The sequence below is a fragment of the Carassius gibelio genome, chromosome B24 (assembly GCF_023724105.1).
Source record: "Carassius gibelio isolate Cgi1373 ecotype wild population from Czech Republic chromosome B24, carGib1.2-hapl.c, whole genome shotgun sequence".
Classification (NCBI taxonomy): Eukaryota; Metazoa; Chordata; class Actinopteri; order Cypriniformes; family Cyprinidae; genus Carassius; species Carassius gibelio.
The window spans coordinates 7400411-7423838 of record NC_068419.1 but is presented as its reverse complement, the minus strand read 5'-3'; the positions used below and the strand labels follow the sequence as shown (position 1 = coordinate 7423838).

Sequence of the window (23428 nt, the reverse complement as noted above, 5' to 3'; positions counted from 1 at the left end):
TACATTTACTTCACTATATTACGATTAAATCTAATCTAATCTTGATAAACTATATATCGGTGCAAAGGTTTCAGACTCCCCAGATATATATTTTACCAATGTTTTTTTGTTAAAAATTAAGTAGGAAAAATAATAGATTGATTTATGAAAAGAGTGCACCCTCAAAAATCTACATTATAACAGGGGTTCTGACCTTTGTTAAAAAAAAAGACTTATTCGTTGCCTTTTTCTCTACAACATTTTAGAAATCATCAGAAGTTATATATCAACTGAAAACTTAAAATCTCAAAATTCATCCTTTAAAACCCATTTTAAAATCAGACATTGCATTAACATGAAAATGGTTAATCATTATCATGTTACAAAATGTTTTCATTCATGAATGATAAAATTTTTACTTTGGATCGTGCATTATAAAGTCTATGTTCAAAAATGTGAGCGACAGTTAAGGGTTAATCAAAATTTTATTGGAATATTGGAATTTTTGAATATTGGAATTTGTGTTCCGAAGACGAACAAAGGTCTTACGAGTTCGGAATAACATGAGGGTGAGAAATTAATGATTTGTAGTTTAACTATCCCTTTAAACGTCTTCACACCAAGAAAGTGATTTACTGAATAGGTGAAATTGCACACTTTCAAGCTATTCTAATTCAACATTTAAGGGAAACTTTTTAAATAAAGAGAAGCTTTTGTTGTGACCATTGTGTAGTTTGTTTATAGCCTACATTTAGCGTTTTACTTCTGGTGAATGTCTTTAGGCTTCAAAATTCATAAGTTGTGTTCATTTGTGAAGATTATCATGATGAACAAAACAAGTAAGAATCAAACGTTTTTTGGTCACAAAGCTTATTTTCTACAAGAATACAAAATCCAATGGACAAATCCTTTTGGGGTTTTGTCGAGGGAACCAGGGTGATACTAACGTCTGTGTCGGCCTACCAAAATCCATCATCGCTGCAGCACTCAATTCTAGATGTTTTTTCTTTCTGATGGAGTTGAGGCGTCTGAGTGCCTCATAATGAACAGTCATTGCAAGTTCAGTAATGATCAGTCATGAAAAATAATTGTGTTCATTTGATCAAAATGATGAGTGTTCATTTGTAGATTGTACTCAAAGGCAGCAGTTGTTTGTATTTTTGTCTGTTCATTTCTCAGTTGTATTATTCCATAAAGGCCATTTCACATGAGTCATGTCGACGGTCCTCAAATGCAGCAAACTCTCACAGTTTCTCTCGCATAGTGATGCGCAGTTCAAACGATGTGACGTTTGTCTTGTTTGCTGCTGACCTTGAAAAGTGTCGACAATGATTACTGGACAGTTCACCTAACATAAGGAAAATCCAAATGGAAGAGAGTCTAATCCTGTATATCAAGCAATTTTATAACATTCTGAAAGTGATTTATGAGCAAAAAAGACATGCATGTAGCTGGTCTCTAACTTAATAAATGAGATTGACCATTTAAATCTAACCAAATTAAATCTAATTATCATGCATTTATTGTGCCTTTAGGACCAGAAATTGGACCCCCCCCCCCCAAAAAAAAAAAACAAAACAGAAAAATTATTACGCAGACTGTTGCCTCCAATTATAAATTATATTTGGTAACTTTATAATTTTCATTTCCAACATTTTCAGCATTTAATATAAAATTAGATAGATCAACTCGTTGCAGTCAGACCAGCCAAATGTTCGAGGTGCATAGTGAACCTGATGTTTAGAAGTGCTGTGGTCAGTTTTTATGCCATCTAGTGGTTCAGAAGAAAAACTTGAGTTTTTTACCCCAATAATATAAAGGCAGAAATGCCCAAATTTGGCTGTCCATGACACTATCTGCGGCACTTTTCATGTGTAGGTCAAAGCAGCATAGAAAGAGCCTTAAGGAAGTTTCTAAAGCAGCCGGTAAACACTCTGCCGTCCACCCAGTGGCGAAAGATCTTCAATACTGGGGCACTTTCAACACAAGCAAACATTCAGTCGGCTTTCATCTGCGGCCGTCTTTTTCTCTGCTTCTCAAACACCCACACATTTGTCATCCAGGCTTCATAAACAATTCCTATTTTCCGTTCTGCTCTCCAAAACGCCTCCATTCAAGGCATCATTTATAACCGTGTGCCTTTCAGCGTGATGGTTTAAATTTGAGGTCATTTCTTTCTCGGTTTGCTGCTTGTCTCACCTTTGTTTCCCTTCAAACTCCTTTTTCACCATTTTCAGTCTGTGATCTCTAGGCTCTGCTACTAACTAGTTAACAGCTGAAGTTGTTTGACTCAGAGGAAATTGACCGGTTCTTCCCCTCCCCTGGAGAAGTCACTCCAGTATTAGAGAGTATCTCCTGATTAATGACTTCATGATGTGCGTTTCAGGGGACATCAGGACCAGACCCGACTACTGTGTACGTGGACATGAGAGCTCTCCGACATGACAGGTGAGAGATTTATTAATGACAGACTTCACTCAGAAATCAAAGTGGACAACTATGAAAAATAATAATAATAGTAATAATAATGAGTCCAGTGAACTATGGTATAATTTTTCATATAATAGCAAATTAGGCTTACTTTTTTGTCTTTATGTTATTGTGTTGCATAATGTAAAACTGCCCGACATTTTTTTAATTATCTTTTTTGTTTTATTTATGTTCATTAAGCATATAAAGAAAATAATCAAATTAGAGGACGTACCTTTCATTTTAAAGTATTTAATTCACTGAATTTCCCAAAAATTTGAAATACCGCATAGTTATGAAGTATAAACAATGTAGTTGTTTATTATGTATTTACTTGTTAAATACATAATAATTTACATTATTATGTATTTACTTGTTGAATTCATTAATATTTCATATTTCTATTTATTTTGTTGAATTCATTCGTTACATGTAGCTTATTTGTTGAATTTCCATCAAATACACTGAGAAATAATAAGTGTGATATATAGGTAACGTTTCTAAAATGAAGTATTAAAAATATTATGCTGTGAATATTTACTTAAATTCAACAACATATCTTTTTAAACCCTAACCTTAATTAATGTTAATTGTGTAAAACTTTCAAGTTTTAAAATTTTTACTTTTCAAAAGGTTTTTTTTTTAATGCAATAACCACAAATAAAGTTGTGATTGTAATAATATGGGATTTAGTAAATCTGTTACTTTATTTAAAATCTTATGTTAATTTGTTAATTAAGTAGATATTAGATAAAGCCTACTTTGTACAAATCTTTTAATTCTCACAATAATAATAAAATAAAATCTAAAAAAAAAAATTTTTTTACGTGTTTTTCAAAAGACAGTACCGTATTTTTCGGGCTATAAGTCGCACCTGAGTATAAGTAACATCAGACCAAAAATACGTCATGATGAGGAAAAAAAACATATATAAGTGTCACTGGACTATAAGTCGCATTTATTTAGAACCAAGAGAAAACATTACCGTCTACAGCCGTGAGAGGGCGCTCTATGTCTTCAATGTAGACTACAGGAGCAGTGAGCAGCATAGAGCGCCCTCTCCTGGCTCTAGACGTTAATGTTTTCTCGGTTCATTTCTCTTGGTTCATGTCAAATTAATTTTGATAAGTCGCACCTGATTATAAGTCGCAGGACCAGCCAAACTATGAAAAAAAGTGTGACTTATAGTCTGGAAAATACAGTAGTTAAAAAAAATTGGTGCCTGTAAATTGTTGTGATTGCTGTATACCTGCACATTTGTTTTGTACTGTATGCATATACGTATTTCTCTAGTCATGTTCACTCTGAAATTGAATTTGTTTTTGAACATGTCATTAGTCGTGTCCACCCTTGTGTGCTGATAATTGATCAAGTGTGCTTGTTTTTCCTCAGAGTGCGGCTGGTCGAGCGAGGCTCCCCACACAGTCTCCCTCTCATGGAGTCTGGGAAGGTACCTGCAGGGCACTTCACAACAGTTTTAGTTCGACTCCATCTGGCTTTGTGTTTTGAAATGATTACATTACTGAATCTCAGTTTCATCCTCTACCAGATTTTACCCGGAGTTCGAATCATCATCGCCAATCCTGAAACCAAGGGCCCGCTGGGAGACTCCCATCTAGGGGAGGTGAGTTCGTATCGCAGGTAAAGATCAAGTCGAAATCATCTGTGGCTCTTTATGACTTCATGTGTTCCTGGTCTGTTATGTGTCTCTAGATCTGGGTCCACTGCACCCATAACGGCAGCGGTTACTTCACGGTGTACGGTGATGAGGCCCTGCAGTCTGATCACTTCAACTCACGCTTGAGCTTCGGGGACACACAGACCGTATGGGCACGTACCGGCTACCTGGGCTTCCTCCGCAGGACCGAGCTCACAGATGCAAGTGGAGGTGATTTAGCATGTTTAGCTTGTTATTTTGTTTTTAACTGGTAGTCTAAGAAGGATACTAACATCTGCTGTGTTTCCAGAGCGGCATGACGCTCTGTATGTAGTGGGCGCTCTGGATGAAGCCATGGAGCTGAGAGGAATGAGGTATCACCCCATCGACATAGAGACCTCTGTGATACGCACACACAAGAGCATCATGGAATGGTACGACCTTCTCGCTTCCAATCCAAGTACCTTTTTCATTAGATTTTTTCAGAGATGTACTGATATTCAAATTTGGCATTCAAATTTGGCCATTTATTTATGTAGAGATTAAAATGTATTCAGTTTATATTATTATGTAAAAATGAAAAATAAAATACTTAAAACTAAACTCAGTTAAATGTACTTTGATATTCAAAGTTATAACATTTTATCTAAATAAATGGAAAAAACAACAGCTAACTTATATATACTATTTCATTAAAAAAAAAAACATTTTATTAATAAAATGTTTTTTATGATTCTTATAATGTATATCCATACTATTTTATCTAAATAACACAAACAAATAAAATCTGTCAAACTGATTGTTTTGATAAAAAAATATATATTATCCATATGTTTTTCTCTAAATAAATTGTCTAAAACATTTATTTAAAAAAATTAATTAATTTGTTTTGATATTAAATTGTATACTAATTGTACTATTTTGTATAATGGAAAAAACTCTTTATACTTTTTTGTCTAAATAAATGAAAATAAAACACTTAATACTACAAAAAAAAAATTATTTGTGTACTTTTTTGATATTAAAATGTATTCTCTCTATACTTTTGTCTAAATAAATTAAATAAATGCATCATTTTAATTCCACTAGTGAACTTCATACTAATTAGTGGTCATCATAATGTTATGATTTATAGTATTAAAAATGTATATTGCTTTTTTAGATTGTTAAAGATTAAGACATTTAAATGTGCTAATTTTTAAAAATAAAAAGTAATACATAAAACTTCTTATTAGTTGCAACCATCAAGAATTACAAGGCATTTTATCAGTGAAATCTCAATCAGCAGTTGTATTTTAAACCTCACTCATGTTCGGATTGGTTAAGACTTCCTGTGTTACTTCCTGTCACTTTGTGGCTACTAATAACTGTCAGTGTGAATGGCCCTTTAGAAAGGACACGTTTTAAATGAACTGCTCTGTTTGTTGTTTGTTTCAGTGCGGTGTTTCCCTGGACCAACCTGCTGGTGGTGGTCGTGGAGCTGGAAGGTTCAGAACAGGAAGCTTTGGATCTGGTTCCTTTGGTGACTAACTCGGTCCTGGAGGAGCACTACCTGATCGTAGGCGTGGTGGTGGTGGTGGACATTGGCGTCATTCCCATCAACTCTCGCGGAGAGAAACAGAGGATGCACCTGCGAGACGGCTTTCTAGCCGATCAGCTGGACCCCATTTATGTGGCATATAACATGTAGCATGAGTGTTCGCGTGTATGTTAGCGTGCGTGTGTTTAACTGACTGCACATGACCGCTTGGGCGATCTTTCGCAAATGAACACTTACTGGGAGAAACTTTGAGAAGTGATAACCAAGCCAAACGGCAAAACAGATTGGCAGAAGGATTCGGTCTCCTGAAGGGAAGAGGAATCGCTTTTGCTTCTGCTTGTGCGCCTGTGCGTCGCTTTGTTTTCATGTGAGGTGTTGCGACATCATTAATTTTTTATCCGCCCTATATGAGCGAAGGGTATTTTTAAATGTGGCGAAATGTGCGTTTTAGGTTTCCCGATGATTTGGAGAGTAACTTGTGGAAAGTAGACGTGATATCACGCCATTCCTGGCCATTCATTTAAACAACTAAAAAAAAAGGTACAACAACAACTTATTACATTTGTATGTATATTGCAGCCGTCCTTCAGCAACTTGCCGGTTTAGTTTTCAATCTTTGTAAATGTTCTCGAACAGCAGGAAGCAAAAATAGAAAAAAAACATCCCCTGCTTTTTCGATTCCTCCATGTTTAATATCATTGTACAAAAGCTGAAGGTTGAACACAAAGTCGGTTGATATTGTGTAATTATGTACAGATAATAGTTCTTATTTATTTTGCTCTTTTTAGAATCGGTGAGCGAAGGCATTTGGAAATGTTTTCCTCATTAAATAATATTGCTGATATAAAACATTGTATCATCTTGAGTGAGTAGTATCACATCAAGTCTATGTAAAAATATAAATATACATACAATATATATAAAAAAGGAATATATATATATATATATATATATATATATATATATATATATATATATATATATATATATATATATATATATATATATAAATTATATAAAATGATCTACAGATCACCAATGAAACATTTCTAATGCAGTACTTCCCACTTGCATGGTGTCTGTTGTAGAGCGAATCAACTGACCGAGCGAATGGTTAAAAATACGAACTCATAGAACTTTCAATACGATGTCAAACACGTGGAATAAATGCTTCAGTTTTTCTAATGGAAACTAAATCGCTGCGCCCTTTCAGAGAGAAAACGAACCCTAAAAATGTGCCTGGAATTTTGTTTACATTTTGCTTTTATGACTCAAATCTGCACCGCAATTTATTACGTTGTTTTTTTTTTTCTCGTATAGGATTTTTAACTTGTTTTTTATCGTTTATCTGTGTGATTGCATTTTTATTTATTGACACAGGCTTTTAAACAATTGCATTTTTGTTTACCGCTCAAACATCACTGATACTAATGCCGATTTTGGTATTTTCATGAAACAACATTTTACGTTAATGCCTCACCGTTTACTTTCGACCGTGAAATTGATTAAGCTCTTGTTTTTATTCGGTTTATGTGGGAAATACATGCTAAATAAATGCCGGCATATTGTTGGCACATGCAATATGGGCAAAGCATGAAACATGACCGACTGGCTATAATAATGCAAACAATAGCGAAGAGAGAAAAAGAAGCGTGCCATTATTCTTCATTGTACCAGCTGCATTAGAAGGGACTTGTTTTCTGAACTCCTTTTCATAGCACTAGCAATCCATTAAATCACCATGACAAAATGGAGCATTCAGAATTGTATCCTTTTCTTTTCTACATCCTGCCTCAGCGATTGATAATACGGCAAGCGTCACAGACAAAATCGTGGAGATCTACTGCAGTCAGATATCAGCACCCTCTGGCCTCATTGAGGTCTTGGTTTATTTATCCCAACCTTTTATTTTAGTTTGGAATCGGTGTCATAGACGTCAATACTGTGTATGGGAACTGAGTTTACACTTATTCAGAGAGAGACGATGCAATGTTCTCTTTTTTTGTCGGTTTGTTTTTAAAAAATGAAGAAAAGAAGTCTTAACTTGTTTGGAAGCTTTAGTGTTGCCATTCCCATACAAGCGGAAATGTTTCCCCATTCTGAAAAGAAAAAAAAAAATGTGCACATAACTTTCAACCTGTGAAGTTATTTCCCTTTTTTGTTGGAAATCTGGACTTACGTGAGAGAGTCTGCATGGTGTATGTAAATATTGTTGGTTAGAGAAAAAAAAAAGACAAAAAACTCAATTTATTTTGTATGGTGCAGGTGTGTTTGAAATTCTGTTTTGTACACATGATTAAAAAGTATTAAATTACACTTTTATAGAAGCCTGCTTTGGCCTACGTTCACAAAATATGGTGCAATAAAGTGCTTTGATTGGTAAATTTGTCTTTTTAAATTTGCGAGACAAAAAAAAAAACATTGCAAAAACTACCACCAGTTGATATGTTTTATTTATACATAGTACTGTTACATAATGTAATGCAAGAAAGGGGGAAACGTTTACAACACATTTTAATCCGTATGCACATGAAAGACAGGTGTTTGTATAGCAGACTTCTCGCTGGGTGTCGAAATTCTCAGTAGTCATTACTCTATCCGCATAAATATAAGTTAAAAAATACATTTTAAAAAGTGGTGACAAATTACCCTAGAAAACCAAAAAGGAGACATACTGCATCACCGATGACACGCAAGAATGTAGATTAACGCAGAGCCCAAAATAAGGTACACACAACCTGGTTTCATGCACACTGGAATGGAACATATTACCGTTATATCACAAATATTTTTTTTTTCCTTTACAGATCGACTTTATCAAATACATAGTTAATGTGTTCATGAAATGTACATATGCTAACGTGCAAACGTCATCAGTCACGGCTAGCGGCAAACAGTTATTTACATGTAGTGCAACAGTGAGGTTGGGAAGGGAGGGAGAGAAAGGAGGAGAAATAGGTGCTAGACAGAATCTTGGATGCATCCAATGTGATTTAAGACGCATTCAAAACTTCAGAGAGAAACAGAATACAAGTTCACGCAGATATGGATCTGTGCAAAACCATTAGAGATGTTCCCCTACATCCTTCAGCTGATTGGTTCTCCCGGTCGACATAGACAAATCTCAAAAACTCTCTAAAGATAGATCTGACCTAATTTGTACTTAAAAAATTGTTATTGCAATAATTAAAAGGAATAACTATTCACCTAAAAATTCTAATTTTGTCATTTACTCAGCCTCATGTTGTTCCAAACCGGTTTGACTGATTTGCGAAAAACACAAAAGGAGACGTTTAGCCGAGTGTCCAAGCTGCTCTATTTCATACAATGAAAGTGGATGCGGACTGGCATTTAAGAAAGCCATATAGGTTTTAACCATTTGAGGGTGAGTAAATGATTGCAGAATTAAATTTTTATGTAAACGATCCTTTTAACTTTTCTCTTGGTTCAAAAAGTGCCTAGAAAGGTCATCCTTAAAGATAGAGCCCTATAGCGATCATTTATGATTGTTTAATTTACACCGATCTCTGTACGATCTTAACTCTGATTATTTTTTGCTATATTACGGGATCTTGACAAATTTCGTACTGTGTGGAAACACTGATAACGAATTTGCCCACACTTACAAACCTCACTAAAGAGCCCACTAGGGCAAAGATTTAGTACACTTAAGCTACAGAAATGGACCCCCAAAATTAGCACATAATTTAGTTTTTCGTTAAAAATTTAAAGGCCTATTTTAAAGTGTAACCATAAATGTGCATATTCATTAATGGAAGATTGTATCATTCAGACCGACATGACCTGTCATCTTTAAACCCTGTTCCCCCCAAAAATGACATCACAACCACTGATAAAAACCAACCGTTGAGTTTAAAAGCACCAACTCCACCCAATGCAGGAGGCTGACACGATTCGCTTATATAAAAAAACTCAAATATCTACATATCTTCAGATTAAGTTGTTTAAAAAGATTACTAGTACTTCACATTTCGGCTAGTCTGTATGCAAGCAAGGCTGATTTCTGTCATACAGCAAATAAAAGGGTAAAAACAAAAAGGAATACGCAATGAGATACAGTTACAATCCAAACATAAAACCAACTCCACGAGGATCGTGAAGTCCCACGCTGGCTGCCCTGTTAGTGTTCACTGCAACTCAGCAAAATGTTCCGGTAAAAGTGTTCTAAGAGCTGGGGTTTAAAATGCTTGTTAAAAAGAGAAATCAAGAATCCACGGTCAAGGGTGGGTGGAGTCGAGAGGAGGGGTGTGGCCAGCTGCCGCTCATCTCTTCCGGCGGCAGGTACGTTTGTGATCGGCGTGCCAGTGCTCCTGCTGGCATTTGATGGAGCAGTAAGATGTGTTCCAGCAGCAGTGGTACATCGCCTCTTCTTCACAGTTATAGCACTGAAAGAACAAAGAGACAATAAAAGACTTGTACACAAGAGTTTTGTTCAGTAAAATAAACTCGTGGATCATCATTCTTATTGGTGCATTTCCTATTGAAAAAAAATAGTTGAAGAGGAGATTCTCTTTTTAGAGAGGAACTGACTGGACAAAAATCTGTGAAGTGCGGAATAAGTCATAATCTTTGTTTTGGTTTGTTTTCCCAGTAGAAAGACACATTATTATTATTAAGTGCGCTTATCTGCTAAAAAGGAGTTTTGTCAATGTTTAGGAGCACACTAGCATATAGATTAACCTCAAAGCTAACATATGTGGACTACAAGCCACAAATCTCTTATTTTGAGAGGTTATGTTTAGAACTGGGGGTGGGCAATAATCTAAATCTTGTCATTTCATAATAACAATAGATCTAGTTATTTTGCTAGAATAAAATATAACAATCTGACAGCAGAAACTAATGTAAAAAATAAAAAAAGTTTAAGCAATTAGACACAACACCTTTTTTTTTTTTCATTGTGAATTAAATATATTTATCATTTAAGCTAAAAATAGTTTTTAAAAATCAAAACCAGTCAGGTGTTTAATTAAGACGGAACCACAAACCTTTTGACTTTTACGTTCAACTTTACATTCACTTAAGGCATAACCTACGGTGTTTACGTGAATGCTTGTCAAGAAAGACTGACTTTTTTTTGATCGACAGTTCAGACTCAACATACAGCGAAAGAGAAAGTCATGCGATTTGACAGGTGACAATATAATTCTAATATAATGCGCTTTTATCAACTAATTTTAATATCAAGGTCATCCCACTCTTTATGAATGAAGCAATATAAACATAGCGATAACATGACTATCACGTTCTACTGGACAAAATCGTGGATACCTAGATCCCTTTCAGAAATGATTTTATATATATATAGTATATATAGTGTGTGTGATAGTTTTCTCATTAATGTGTCATTAATCAGGTTCGAGTTCATCTACAGGTATAATACAACCCCACAGCACATTATTGACTCAGACAAAAATTGTTCTTCATTTCCTAATTCTGCCCTCAGAGCTGCAATATTTCCCAGAAGACAATTTTGGAGTTCAGGTGAGTAATAATATGCTGGAGAACCATTTCTCATCTCCTAGCAACACGCAGAAGCTATAAATAGATTGTAAATACAACAACATGGTGGGTAAATTAGGGCTTCTGGGGGGAAAAAAATCTAAAAAGAAAAATAATGTTCAAAAACTGATGAAGCTGCCAGGAGGAGATGGTCTTTAACAGACCATGAGTCACATTTGAATGAATTTGACCTAATTTTAGTAATATTAGCAATCATAATGCATTCAAAGTCTGCACACTATTTTTCATTCTAGTGTCTGTTTATACCTGGGGCAACAGTAGTTCATAAAACAGTCATAACTTTATTGCAAATATTGAATCTGATCAGTAACTTTTCAATAATGAGTGAATGTGCAAAAATTCAAAGTTTTGAATGTTACAGCATTACTACGTTTAACATCTTTTTATTCATCGACAAATTGAGAAATTCTTTGAAATTTCAAATTTACTTGAATAGATTAAATGAATAAGAACAAATAATCTGAGTGCTTAAAAGCAGTCTTCATTTATGAAACCTACATGTTTATTTTATAATAAATCAACATCTAAATTATTCTGGAATGTATATAAATATATGATATAAATACAATATAACATTTTCCATGCTGCAATCAGTAGGGGTGCATATATGAATGTTTATTGAAGTTCAGAAAAGCTAAAAGCATTTACAAGATACAAGAAAATCTAAAAACATATTTTACAAAAGTCCAACATCATAAAACAATCATGTGTAAAGTTGATTCCTAGGTATGGTTGTAAAATCTATTTTTATAATGTCATGAAAAATTAAATCAGGTGTATTTTTATAAATCTGACAGCTTTTCAAAGTTTGGTTTCCATACTATAAACAAAGCATTTTTTACTTCCTTCCTTCTTCCTTGTCACAATGGTTCTAACAATTTGTATCTACACATAAGATCTTATGAAAGTTCACTCACCCACTGCTTCTTCTTGGTCTGGGAAAGAAGTTGTTTATGCTGAGCTACCATCTTCTTCATCTCCTCCATGAGCTCCTCTTTGCACTTCTCCTTCACCTGTTTGCACTTTCTTTCCATCTCAGCCTGCGTGTTGGACACCGCTTTGTTCACCGCCTGCCTCTTCTCTTCCTCCATCTCTGCTCGCAACTGTAAGGACGACCACAGTGCTGAGTTTGCTGCAATTTCCCCCTTTTTCCACCAACAAGGGTGGCTTTCTTGGAGCAAAAGGGGTATCTTTGAGCCAGATGTCAGTCCAAAATGAAAGAACGTTCCTCACCTTGTCCAGAGCCTCTTTCAGGACGCGTTCGGTTTCCCGCTTGTTCTCCGCTTTCATCATTTCTTTAACATCGCTGAAGATCTTGGTGTATTTGTCATGGCACATGTTTTGGCAGCTGACCTCGGAGACCGTCTGAGAGCCTCGGTGCATCATGCGAGGAGCTGGCGAGGAAGAGGAAGGCGGCGAGCCAGACTTTTTGGTCTGGGTGGAGACGGACATACGCTCGGGCTGATGTGGAGCAGCTGTTGGGATCTCTTGACTCGAGCTGACGGCTTCCATCTCAGGCTCCGGTTCCTGATGTAAAACAGCAGGAGATAGTAAAGGTGAAGTGAACTCTATATCTCACATCTCATTCAATAAACGCATTGCATTACAAACCTCTTCTTTGGGTTCGGCGACTTGGGAACGGCGGCTCTTTTTAGCTTTGGGCTCTTGGTTGCCTTTAGACTGTCAGTAACATAAGACAACCAGATATTAAATAAAGCAAAGCCAATCTGGCTTATTTCAAAATGAAATGCAGTAAAAGTGCTCACCTGCTCGTTGGAAGTGGAGGAGATACTCGACTCCGCCTCTTCCTGTCTGTCTTCCTGTCTTTCGTGCCTGTCCGACCGGTCATGCTTCTCTTCCAGCTTCCCCTTCCAGGTTCGGCCCTCCCTCAGGAACCGCTGGTGGAGCTCCAGCTCATCACACGCTTTCTTCCACCCCAAGCTGCGCTTCACCTGCAGCTGCTGCACGTTAACTGTGATCTCCTGGATGTTGTCGGAAGGAATCCACGCCCTGCAGCAAAACAGAGTCACTGGGTTATGCAAAAACTATAATTTTTAGACTTTTGACATTAATACACATTATTATTTACATACATACATACACACACACTGCCTTTCAAACGTTTGGGATCAGCAAGATTCTTTTTTATTATTATTTTTTTTTTTATTTAATCAAAACAATTGTTTTTTTAATTTTAATGTCTGTATTTATTTCATCAAAAGTACAGAAAAAAAAAAACAGTAATATTGTGAAATATTGAAATTTCTAATACTGGCTTCCTATTTTAATATACTTTAAAATATAATTTATTTTGTGATGCAGTGCCAAATTTGATTCTTCAAAAATCATTCTAATATGACGATTTATTATCAGTGCTTAATTTTTTTTTTTTGGGGTGGGGGGGTGGGTTTGTGATACTTTTTTCTTTGATCCTTAGACAAATATTTTTTTTTTAAAAAGGACAGCACATAATAAGTCAGCAAATTAGAAAATGTAGATTTCTGAAGGATCATGTGACACTGAAGACTGGAGTAATGATCCTGAAAATTCAGCTTTGCTTCACAGGATTATTTTTTAAAGTATATTAAAATTAATTTAAATGGCAAAAATATTTCACTATGATCAAATAAATGCAGCCTTGATGAGCATATGAAACCTAAAAAAAAATATTTTAAAATGTCACAGGCACATATACATATATACACACATATATATATATATATATATATATAAAATTCTGTGCCATTTTAAACTATATTTTTAAGTATATATAATATATATAAAAGACATTACAACTCAACATTAAAGTATTTTAATTAATATATACAAACTGTAATAGATACAGTAAATTATTTTACATAAAAATAAGTAAAATCTAAAAAACATTTTCCTCATTGTACTATGAACAAAACGAAAGACACTTACAATATATTAACCAAATTATGAATAAAATGTAATTATATTTTCATAAAACATTTTATATATAAAACACACCACATGGACAATTCTGTGAACATTTCGGAGTGATGAAGCAAATACGTCAATGAAACGGCAGTTTGAAATGTTTCTCTTACCAGTGCGATTAAAACATTTCAATGAGACATTAAAATCATCAATATTCACACTGCTGAATAATTTTATAGCAAGATCACTGATATTTGATATATCACCAAGCTGTAGTTCTGAGTCAATAATCTTGTTTAATTTAGGATGAAGCTTCTGAAGTCTTACATTTGTTCTTGTAAATCCAATACAGTTCAAGTTCCTAATGTAACCGGAGGCTCACCTTTGGTGCTGATGACCAAAGAACCGAACATCCACCTGACCGCTCTCTCTCTGCATCACCTTTGCAGGCCAATAACCGAAGCCCTTCATCCGGGCCCACACCAGCTCGTGAGTCGGACTCTGATCGCAGACAAACATCCTTAAGTACATTCACAAATCACATGTAAATCTGCAGGAATGAGAGTGTGTACGTCTGTGCTTACACATGGGTAACAGAACCAGTTGTCAGGCCGTGCGTTCGAGAGATAGAAGCAGTGTCTGCACAGCATTAACTCGTTCAGCTGGAACAAATTAATAATTGCGCAATTCAATGTTTCAAAAGTGCATGAGATCTTTTTTAACCCATTAACATAAAAATACCAAAATTCCAACTGTTTGCTCGGTCTGACCTCGTGGCATGTGTCGTTGTAGAGCAGTCTTGCGATTTCGGTCTGATCGCTGTTGACTGTTGACAGAGAATGTGGAATTGGTCGAGCTGACACTTGAGCGAGGTGCACACAAACTATTTGGTAAATCACACTCATGACTGTGGTTCATACGTCTCACCTCCGTGCAGAATGGCTGTGTTGTGAACTATCAGCTGAGCGTCAGCCCTGAACTCCTCAAAGCTCTTGTACTTCCCCTCGGAGATGTTCTGTAGGAGAACAGAAGATACATGAGAACATGCTGTGGATGACAGAGCACATGATCTTTGAATTGTTTCTCCTAGTCTTAGGTCTGGGTACCTCTTGTATGTTATCCACATCCAGAAGCGTGTGGATCAGTCTTCTGTACAGGGGTTGCTTTGTCTCCTTGCCTCTCTTGTGCAGGTCCACAGCCTGAAAGACGATCAGACGGAAGAAATCTGCTTCACATTTCAACAGAAAACGCATGTGGGGGAAAGACTTAATTTCGACATGATTTAGTGTGGACGAAGTGAGAAGTGAAAGTGTGAAACCCACCCTTTCCTTCATGCGTCCAAGAATGAACTTTAGGTATGTTGTCATTTCCTGTTTGTTCAAATTCTTCCTTTTACTGCCCTGTTAATAAACAGCACCGCAAGAAACAAATGACTCAATAACCACATCATAATCCGATGGAACATATCCTTAAAATGCATTTGTGGGTTTTATCCCCCCTGAACTGAGCTGGGTTTTCTAATGGTCTCTCGTTACCCACCCTGCAGATGCCGCACTGCCAGTGGGAGGTTGTGTCGCGTGGCCGGTGGTCTTCAGACAGACAGCGGAGGTGGTAGACACGGAAACAGCCGTCACACTCCAGCACGTCTCCAGGAAGGTGACACTCAAAACAGTACCAGTCATGACTTTCTGCTTCCCAGTCCTGAAACACACACAGTACAGTAATGCACATCCCCGCCCACCTGGGCCACCACCAAGATCCTGGGAACAAGACCAGTGATCCAGGAACGATTAACCTTTTCATGACCTGCAAACAAGATCCTGACCACATGGATTTAAGATCAGCCCTCTTACTCTGAAATGTTTTTATCATTTGTGACCAGAGCCCCAAGGGACTATTAATATGTAACACCACAAGTAAAATCATCACCAACAAGCAAACTGTCAATTTGGTTTTATAAGACTAAATCTTTCAAATTTTCATAAAATATTTTGTGTGTGTGTTATAATTATTTTAATCAACATTTGAAGAGAAAACAGAGTATGAGGGCTGCTCTTCTATAAGTAGCAGTTTTTCCAAAGCACCAAGAAAGCAAAAATTTAAAACCCACTCATTAGTTATAATAATGAAACAAATGTTAATCAAATGATCATAGGTGTATAATATGTTTGATATTAAGAATGTTACATTTTTGGATTATGGTTCAATTTACATGACCATTTTGTATGACTCCGATGTTCTCGAATGAAATGTTTATTAACAATATATGCTTTACACTGGAAGTAGTTAAATGGGTCATGTGATGCTTTTTTAAAGATCATTATTTTGTGTTTTTGGTGTAACAAAATATGGTGACATGCTTTAATGTTCAAAAAAACTATTTTTACAAAACTGTACATTATTGTAGGTCATCTATGCCTGGCCTCTCTCAAACGACTCATTTTCTACAATGTCCCTCCTTCTGACAAGCACAGTCTACTCTGATTGGCCAACTGACCCAGTGCATTGTTGTGATTGGACGAACACTGCAAGCACTTGTTGGAAATGTAAAGCCCCTTGTCATAATCGCAAGCATCATCTTTTAAAATAAATTTAAAGACCGTTCTTTGCGCAAACATTTGGGCGGCATTACACAAATATTTCCACATGGTGACATAGACATGTGGGGGCGTGTTTGAACGAGCCATTTTAGAGGGGCGTGGCAGAGTCTTAACTTTGATAAAGAATATCTCTTTGCATTTGATACTTTAGTCTTTGCAGCTTTACAGATCTTCTTTATTCACCTAGAGCTTGTAACACTCCAAAGAGAAAGGAAAATTTTTAAATTGCATCATATGACCCCTTTAAAATCTGGATAAAATCTGTTTAACACTTTCAGATACTATGAAAGTAAAGAAAATACCACCATATGTTTAAATCAAATGGTCATTTAAATCAAACCTTAAACATAACTAAATGTTCTTTGAAAGAAATGGTCAGCAATCACATTTTCACATGCCACGATCACATTCCCCGTATATTAATGCTATCCTCTAAAAATCTCAACAATCTACTGCACACACCAGAGACATTCCACCATATTCACTTTTCTGGATACAGTACCAAACCTGCATTCTTTAACCAAAGTTATACTTCAGAAAATGATGCTACTGTCTGCAAATAGTTTTTAATCTTTCCTTTAAAATGGGTCTAAACCAGTGTAAGAAGTTAACAGGCATTTGAAGCTAAACTGCTAATACAGTGTCACAATTCACTTTAAATATCCAATATGTTTCTTAATAATGCACAAATATAGATTCCTAATTATTCAAATCAAGCCTTTCTGTTAATAAATATCTTATGCGTACACAGAACATACCCTTATAAATATAAAAATGCAGAAATCAGCTCTGAATGTGCAAATATTGTCCTTGAATGGATGAGTTAACCGCTGACACTGGTCTTAGCCATCGTAAACAGTTTATTATCTTGGCAAACACTGGTCTAACTGGTTCTGACATTGAACTGGTCTTGACATTGACATACAAATCTTGCAAAAAAAAATCTAATCTTGATTTGAAAACATGTAAGATTAATGTATGTGAAGCTTACGCACATCTTGGAAAAGAGCTTCAGAAGGCAGAGAGGGCTAGAGAAGAGAGAAATCACTAATAATGAGCATTCAGTGACAAAACAAGGCGCACAAAACCTCACACAGCACAGCACTGAAGTAAAACGAAGCTTGTTGATGCCAGCATAGCCGCAGATACCAGTATAAATAGTGTGTATTATCATCATATTTTGATTGATAGTTAAATATTTGCATTATGTGAATTTCTGATTTAAATTTGAGGAAATATTTGAACTCTAAGGCTACATAGAAGCTCCTTCAATTCAGCTGCTGTCCCATGCACAGGTAACACATACTATTAACTAAAGGGCAGATCATGTTGTTAATTAAAGAAATTCCAGCAACTGGACGTCAACATACCTTGCTTCCCTCTGACATCTGCTCCTGCGATTGCAAGTGATCCAAAAAACATTGTTTAAAATCCTTATCTAAGAGCTGGGGTTGGCTGAAACTAACCACAGGCGCTCCGTGTTAGGGACTCGCGGGTGGGTGTTTGGTGTGAGAATACACACAACAACATAAACATTCATATATCCTGCTAATACTCATATTCATATATATATGCTTTTACATACATAAGTGTTCAAAACTTTGGGGTCAGTTCGATTTTCTTTTTATTATTAATTCCTGTGATGGCAGCCATTTATTCAGTCTTCAGTGTCACATGATCTTTCAGAAATCATTCTAATATGCTGATTTGCTGCTCATTTCTTATGATCTGTAATGTTGAAAACAGTTTTGCTGCTTCATATTTTTGCAGATTTTTTCTTGAATGAATAGAAAGTTCAAAAGAACAATTTGTCTTTGAAATAAGAAAATGTAAAAATGTAAAAGTATTTACTTGATTCAGCTCATTTCTTTTAAACTGACTCTAAACTTTTGAATAGGAGTGTATGTAAAAAGGTCTTTCATACAAATAAGCAAATATTTGTGAGTTTTTTTTTTTTGTTTTGTTTTTTGAATGAAGGCCACAGATAAAGCTGATGAAACCTGGGACAGATGTGTATATTCCCAGCTATAAACCATACCCCAAAAACAAACAGTGCTTCCTTCAAACATGCTCTGTCACACAGCAGAGGAATGTCTCTATGTGCTGGTGAAGGCACTGAAACATCAGCATCTACCATCACGAGTGCATACGGAGGAAGTTTACAGCTGAAATCTCACTGTTGAGAGTCAAAGTCATGAACTTTATCGGACAAATTTGTTTTATTTTTTTTTAACAAATCAAATGTCTCACTGATGGTCTTGAGAAGTGCATGGCTGTGTTGGAGCCAGCAGCATATCTACATTGAGCCCCTTTATTTTATTTGATTAATGTGTAGTAAAACCAAACCATGTTTACCTTTAGCGCTTTTTTTTATCTAGGAAGCATGTAGATAAAAGTATGTTTTGTTTCAAATAGAAATGCTCTGGTTAATGTCTCACCATCTCGTCTCCTGGAAGCCAGTATCCCTCCTGTTCGATCCCGGCCTTGGAACCTTTGCAGCCCACTGTGAGCGTCTCCACCACCAGACCGTCTTTGACAGCCAAAACTAGCTGCCTGGCCGTGTCTTTAGGGTGCATCCCATACACACGACTTAAATATCTGCACCAAAACACGCAAGGTCTTCTCTAAGAAATGGATTTTAATGCATACATTGATAATATTAGTAAAGGGAGAATTAAAGCAGTTACTTTGAGATTCTGTCCATGTTTGCGATTTGTTTCTGATTGCGGATGACTTCGATGGCCGACCAGACATACTGAACCACTTTGGGGTCTGCTTGCCTCTTTTTCACCACCCTCGACATTGTGGCCAGTTCTAACCTAGAATGATTATACCAGAAAAAGCCCTTGAACAAAAATGCATGCTCCCCACAATAAGCAAAGCACAGTCTGAAGAGCTTAGGTGCTTGCATATAAAAAAGCAAAATGCAAATGTGTGTTAGTTCTGTCAGTGACAGCAAGAAATTACACACCATTTCTCTAAAGAGTGTCTCTGCTTGTGTATCTTTGTCATTGTGGACAAACACTAGATCTTCATGGAAAAAGGCACCAGAGTATAACAAACTTCATTAAGTCTACATTGAAATGGACTCTAACTCTGTTTTTAAAGAGCTCCTGCGACTATAACCACATGTAAACCTAGGGCGGAAATGCTTTCATATAAAAAAAAAAAAAAAATACACTAACCAGGTTAAACATTAAGCTCTCTTATAAAACTCTTCAGAACTGTTGTGTTGATGTCAAAAGACATTGAAGACACCAAGTTCCTCTCACTATCATTACAGAACAGCAGAGATTTATAGAGTGAAAATGACACATGGAAAGCAAATCCAGTTCTATAATAAAAACCCTCAGCAGTTTTCAGCCTGTAGACTGTCTGCGGTATTTTTAGGTCTCTATGTGGCATGAAGAACAGATAAAAATGACTGTCACATTTATTGCTGTTGTGCATACCGCAGAGTATAGCTTCTACAATCAACGGCCAGAGTTTTTGAATGAAGGATGTAGAGCTGAAACTCCTTTTGTAGGCTGCAATTTATCAATAAAGTGAATTCTAATGAGTTTCCAAGAATATGAACAAGACACACTCATTAATTATAAAACATAAATAATAGTTATCAAGGCAAAAGACATTAATCTAACCACCTATTTTTACATGATGCAAATAAAGCCTTGGTTGAGGTTTTCATTTCAATAAACATAACTCAATATGTGGAAAAAATTATATATAATGATGTAAAACTATACTATTATTCATGTCGGGGTACTAGGGAAACTATTTCAAGTCATTTGCATTTTACAGCTAATTTAATAGTGCACTTTTTTATGTTTAGCAGTTTTTGTTGCGGTCATACCTACTCCTATTGGCCTGGATACATTAAGTTTGAATACTAAATACTGTTTTTGGTTTATAACAAACCTATCTATTATTACCATAGACGGTTATTACACTTTTAAAGCACATTGGTTGAAAGCGATATGCAGTAAAACATTGTTATTATAATTACAGGTAACTTGGTCAATTGCAGGCTGCTCACGTGACATTAACATGGCAGCACCCATGAAGTGACGACCCACTCAATGTACAATAATACAGCTTTTGTCATATGTAGAATATTCAGCACATGTGTATTTACATCATTTAAATACTATTACTTTATGTATCCACTTTTTTAGTTAGCATAATAATTGACTGAGTGCGGTTTTTAATGTCACCAGCGAGACCTGTTTGCTTTATTGCGCAATACATGCGCAGAAAGGATGGGAACCAATCGCTTCCTGATCGAATGTTACAACAGCAACGTTACAAGTTTTTGTGACAATCTTAACTTTTGTTCACACTGTTACAGTGTAAAAAATGTTGCCAGTGATTAAAAAAATAAAAAAAACGCAGATGGCTACTGACTACACACAACAGCTCGTGAGCCCCACAACCCGAGTGCTGGAATGCACCGCGTAAAAGCATTTAAAAGCCGATTTTATTAACGAAGCGAACAAAATAACGCTATTTCAAAAGCCACGATGACTTTGACAGCTGTTTGTCTTATGATTGACCAATAAAACCCAGCACAGGTCCCGCTTTTCGGTCACAGTGCCTGAAAGAAACAACAAACGGGTGTCTAGGAGTAGCAAAACTATGAACACGAGGATATCGTAAACGCGCGAGCTGTTTTTGACAAGCGCTAAATGTAATCACACCGTAAAGAATCCGAATTAATAACCCAATCAAATTACAAATGGAGGGAAAAACCTTCATCGGTGCATAGACATTCTTGTTGGTTGGTGAGCTACATGGACGCCATGTTGATATCCCTCCCTCGCTCGCTTCTAGACAAAACCAACCAGTGTGAATTTTTTGTTCCTCTTTGCCGCGAATGTGATGAAATCGAGCCGGTTTCTGCTGTAACTCACCGCTGTCCGACAGCTGATCAAACGCCTCGCCGTTCAGTCGCACTTTAGATGGAACCCAGCGCTGCTTTCATTTGTGTTTCCGGAGTTAAATGTCAGAATTGTGGTTGGTTGCAGGAGCCCGGCCTCAGTTGAGAGCTCGGAGGGGTAAATACACACACACTCTCTCTCTCTCACACACACACACACACAAGCTTTGGGAGAACTCTAGTGGCAGGACGCAGGCGTTGCTGGCTTTAGTTTGCACGTCTCACCTTGAAGCTCTTTTTTCCCAAGCATTACTAGTTCTCTCTCTCTCTCTCTCTCTCTCTCTCTCTCTCTCTCTCTCTCTCTCTCTCTCTCTCTCTCTCTCTCTCTCTCTCTCTCATTTATGTATTCATAAATGTAAAATTCCAAGTAAACCTTCACTTATCATATCTTTTATAGATTGTAATGATACATATGACCTCTTTGTTAGATATGATTAGCATATAATAATGCATTTATAATTATTCAGAATCTTTTTGGAACTTGGCAGGAACTGGTGATCAAATGTTATGAGAACGGTTACATTTTCGGTTCGGTTTTTATGAGGTTTACAACCCTGTCACTGACATTTAAAACATGCCTGAATCATGGTTAAAGATACTAAATCTAAAAACATAAAAAATATGAACATATTTTATTTCATCTCATTGCCAAGGCACCTTTTTTCATTTTTGTTTTGTTTAACTTTATGTACTAAAATAAATAATAATCAAATGAATTAATATGAATGAACAAAAACTGTATAGACATTTTATAAAAATAATAAAAATGACAACTACAATTAAAGTGAAAACAGAAAGTATATATAAAAAAATCTTATTCAAAATATGAACAAAACTAAGTTTAAAAATTACACAAAAAATTCAAAAGAGACATAAAAGCAAAATATCATATTTTGCATTGCAGATTTAGCCTGCAATAAGTAGGCTTGGGACCAAATATTACTTTGTCATAGTTGATTAACCTAGGCCTATATTTCCTATAAATTAAAGAAAAATACTTTGCATAATATATATGTATATATATATATATATATATGTGTGTGTGTGTGTGTGTGTGTGTGTGTGTGTGTATATATATATATATATATATATATATATATATATATATATACAGTACAGACCAAAAGTTTGGACACACCTTCTCATTCAAAGAGTTTTCTTTATTTTCATGACTATGAAAATTGTAGAGTCACACTGAAGGCATCAAGGGCTATTTGACCAAGAAGGAGAGTGATGGGGTGCTGCGCCAGATGACCTGGCCTCCACAGTCACCGGACCTGAACCCAATCGAGATGGTTTAGGGGTGAGCTGGACCACAGACAGAAGGCAAAAGGGCCAACAAGTGCTAAGCATCTCTCGGGGGAACTCCTTCAAGACTGTTGGAAGACCATTTCAGGTGACTACCTCTTGAAGCTCATCAAGAGAATGCCAAGAGTGTGCAAAGCAGTAATCAAAGCAAAAGGTGGCTACTTTGAAGAACCTACAATATGACATATTTTCAGTTGTTTCACACTTTTTTGTTATGTATATAATTCCACATGTGTTAATTCATAGTTTTGATGCCTTCAGTGTGAATCTACAATTTTCATAGTCATGAAAATAAAGAAAACTCTTTGAATGAGAAGGTATGTCCAAACTTTTGGTCTGTACTGTATATATATATATATATATATATATATATATATATATATATATATATATATATTTCAGTCTAAATAAATTTTATTTATGAGCATGGTTGAGTTTAACAAATACAGTAGAAGCTTTAATTTGTTTACCAAAAAAAAAAAAAAAAGTGT

At 35.9% G+C, this 23428-nt stretch overlaps 2 protein-coding genes across 14 annotated transcripts in view; one reads left to right on the top strand and one right to left on the bottom strand.

The window, feature by feature from the left end:
- The window catches only part of LOC128013315 (disco-interacting protein 2 homolog C), a 103116-nt gene extending 96622 nt beyond the window's left edge, over positions 1-6494 (top strand). For all 10 annotated transcript variants that reach the window (XM_052596219.1, XM_052596220.1, XM_052596222.1 and 7 more), the window contains 6 exons: positions 2366-2427; positions 3841-3898; positions 3998-4072; positions 4162-4336; positions 4416-4539; positions 5543-6494. In XM_052596219.1, coding sequence (XP_052452179.1) covers positions 2366-2427; positions 3841-3898; positions 3998-4072; positions 4162-4336; positions 4416-4539; positions 5543-5795 — 747 coding nt within the window. In that variant the 3' untranslated portion in view covers positions 5796-6494. The remainder of the gene's footprint in view (positions 1-2365; positions 2428-3840; positions 3899-3997; positions 4073-4161; positions 4337-4415; positions 4540-5542) is intronic.
- A 1586-nt stretch (positions 6495-8080) lies between these two features.
- LOC128012852 (zinc finger MYND domain-containing protein 11) lies at positions 8081-21807 on the bottom strand. 4 transcript variants are annotated; one of them, XM_052595417.1, is made up of 18 exons: positions 21604-21793; positions 21443-21519; positions 19381-19512; positions 19132-19291; positions 18064-18087; positions 17689-17721; positions 15633-15794; positions 15416-15493; positions 15200-15292; positions 15021-15108; positions 14864-14919; positions 14678-14755; positions 14476-14594; positions 12956-13199; positions 12801-12869; positions 12423-12716; positions 12107-12292; positions 8081-10051 (listed from the first exon to the last, which is right to left on the bottom strand). In XM_052595417.1, exons 3-18 carry the CDS (start codon positions 19494-19496, stop codon positions 9929-9931), a joined length of 1923 nt encoding a protein of 640 aa, XP_052451377.1. In that variant the 5' UTR covers positions 19497-19512; positions 21443-21519; positions 21604-21793; the 3' UTR covers positions 8081-9928. The 4 variants fall into 4 exon arrangements, with proteins under 4 accessions (XP_052451377.1, XP_052451376.1, XP_052451378.1 ...); XM_052595416.1 differs by lacking the exon at positions 21443-21519 and having other exon boundaries at positions 21604-21807; XM_052595418.1 differs by lacking the exons at positions 17689-17721; positions 21443-21519 and having other exon boundaries at positions 21604-21792.
- Between the last annotated feature and the right edge of the window lie 1621 nt (positions 21808-23428).

Coding starts and splice junctions, on each gene's coding strand:
- LOC128012852 (XM_052595416.1), bottom strand. CDS start 19,496: ATGTCGAGGGTGGTGAAAAAGAGGCAAGCAGACCCCAAAGTGGTTCAG. Junction 15,109..15,199: donor ATGTGGATAACATACAAGAG/GTACCCAGACCT, acceptor GTTCTCCTACAG/AACATCTCCGAGGGGAAGTA. Junction 12,717..12,800: donor TCGCCGAACCCAAAGAAGAG/GTTTGTAATGCA, acceptor GTTTTACATCAG/GAACCGGAGCCTGAGATGGA.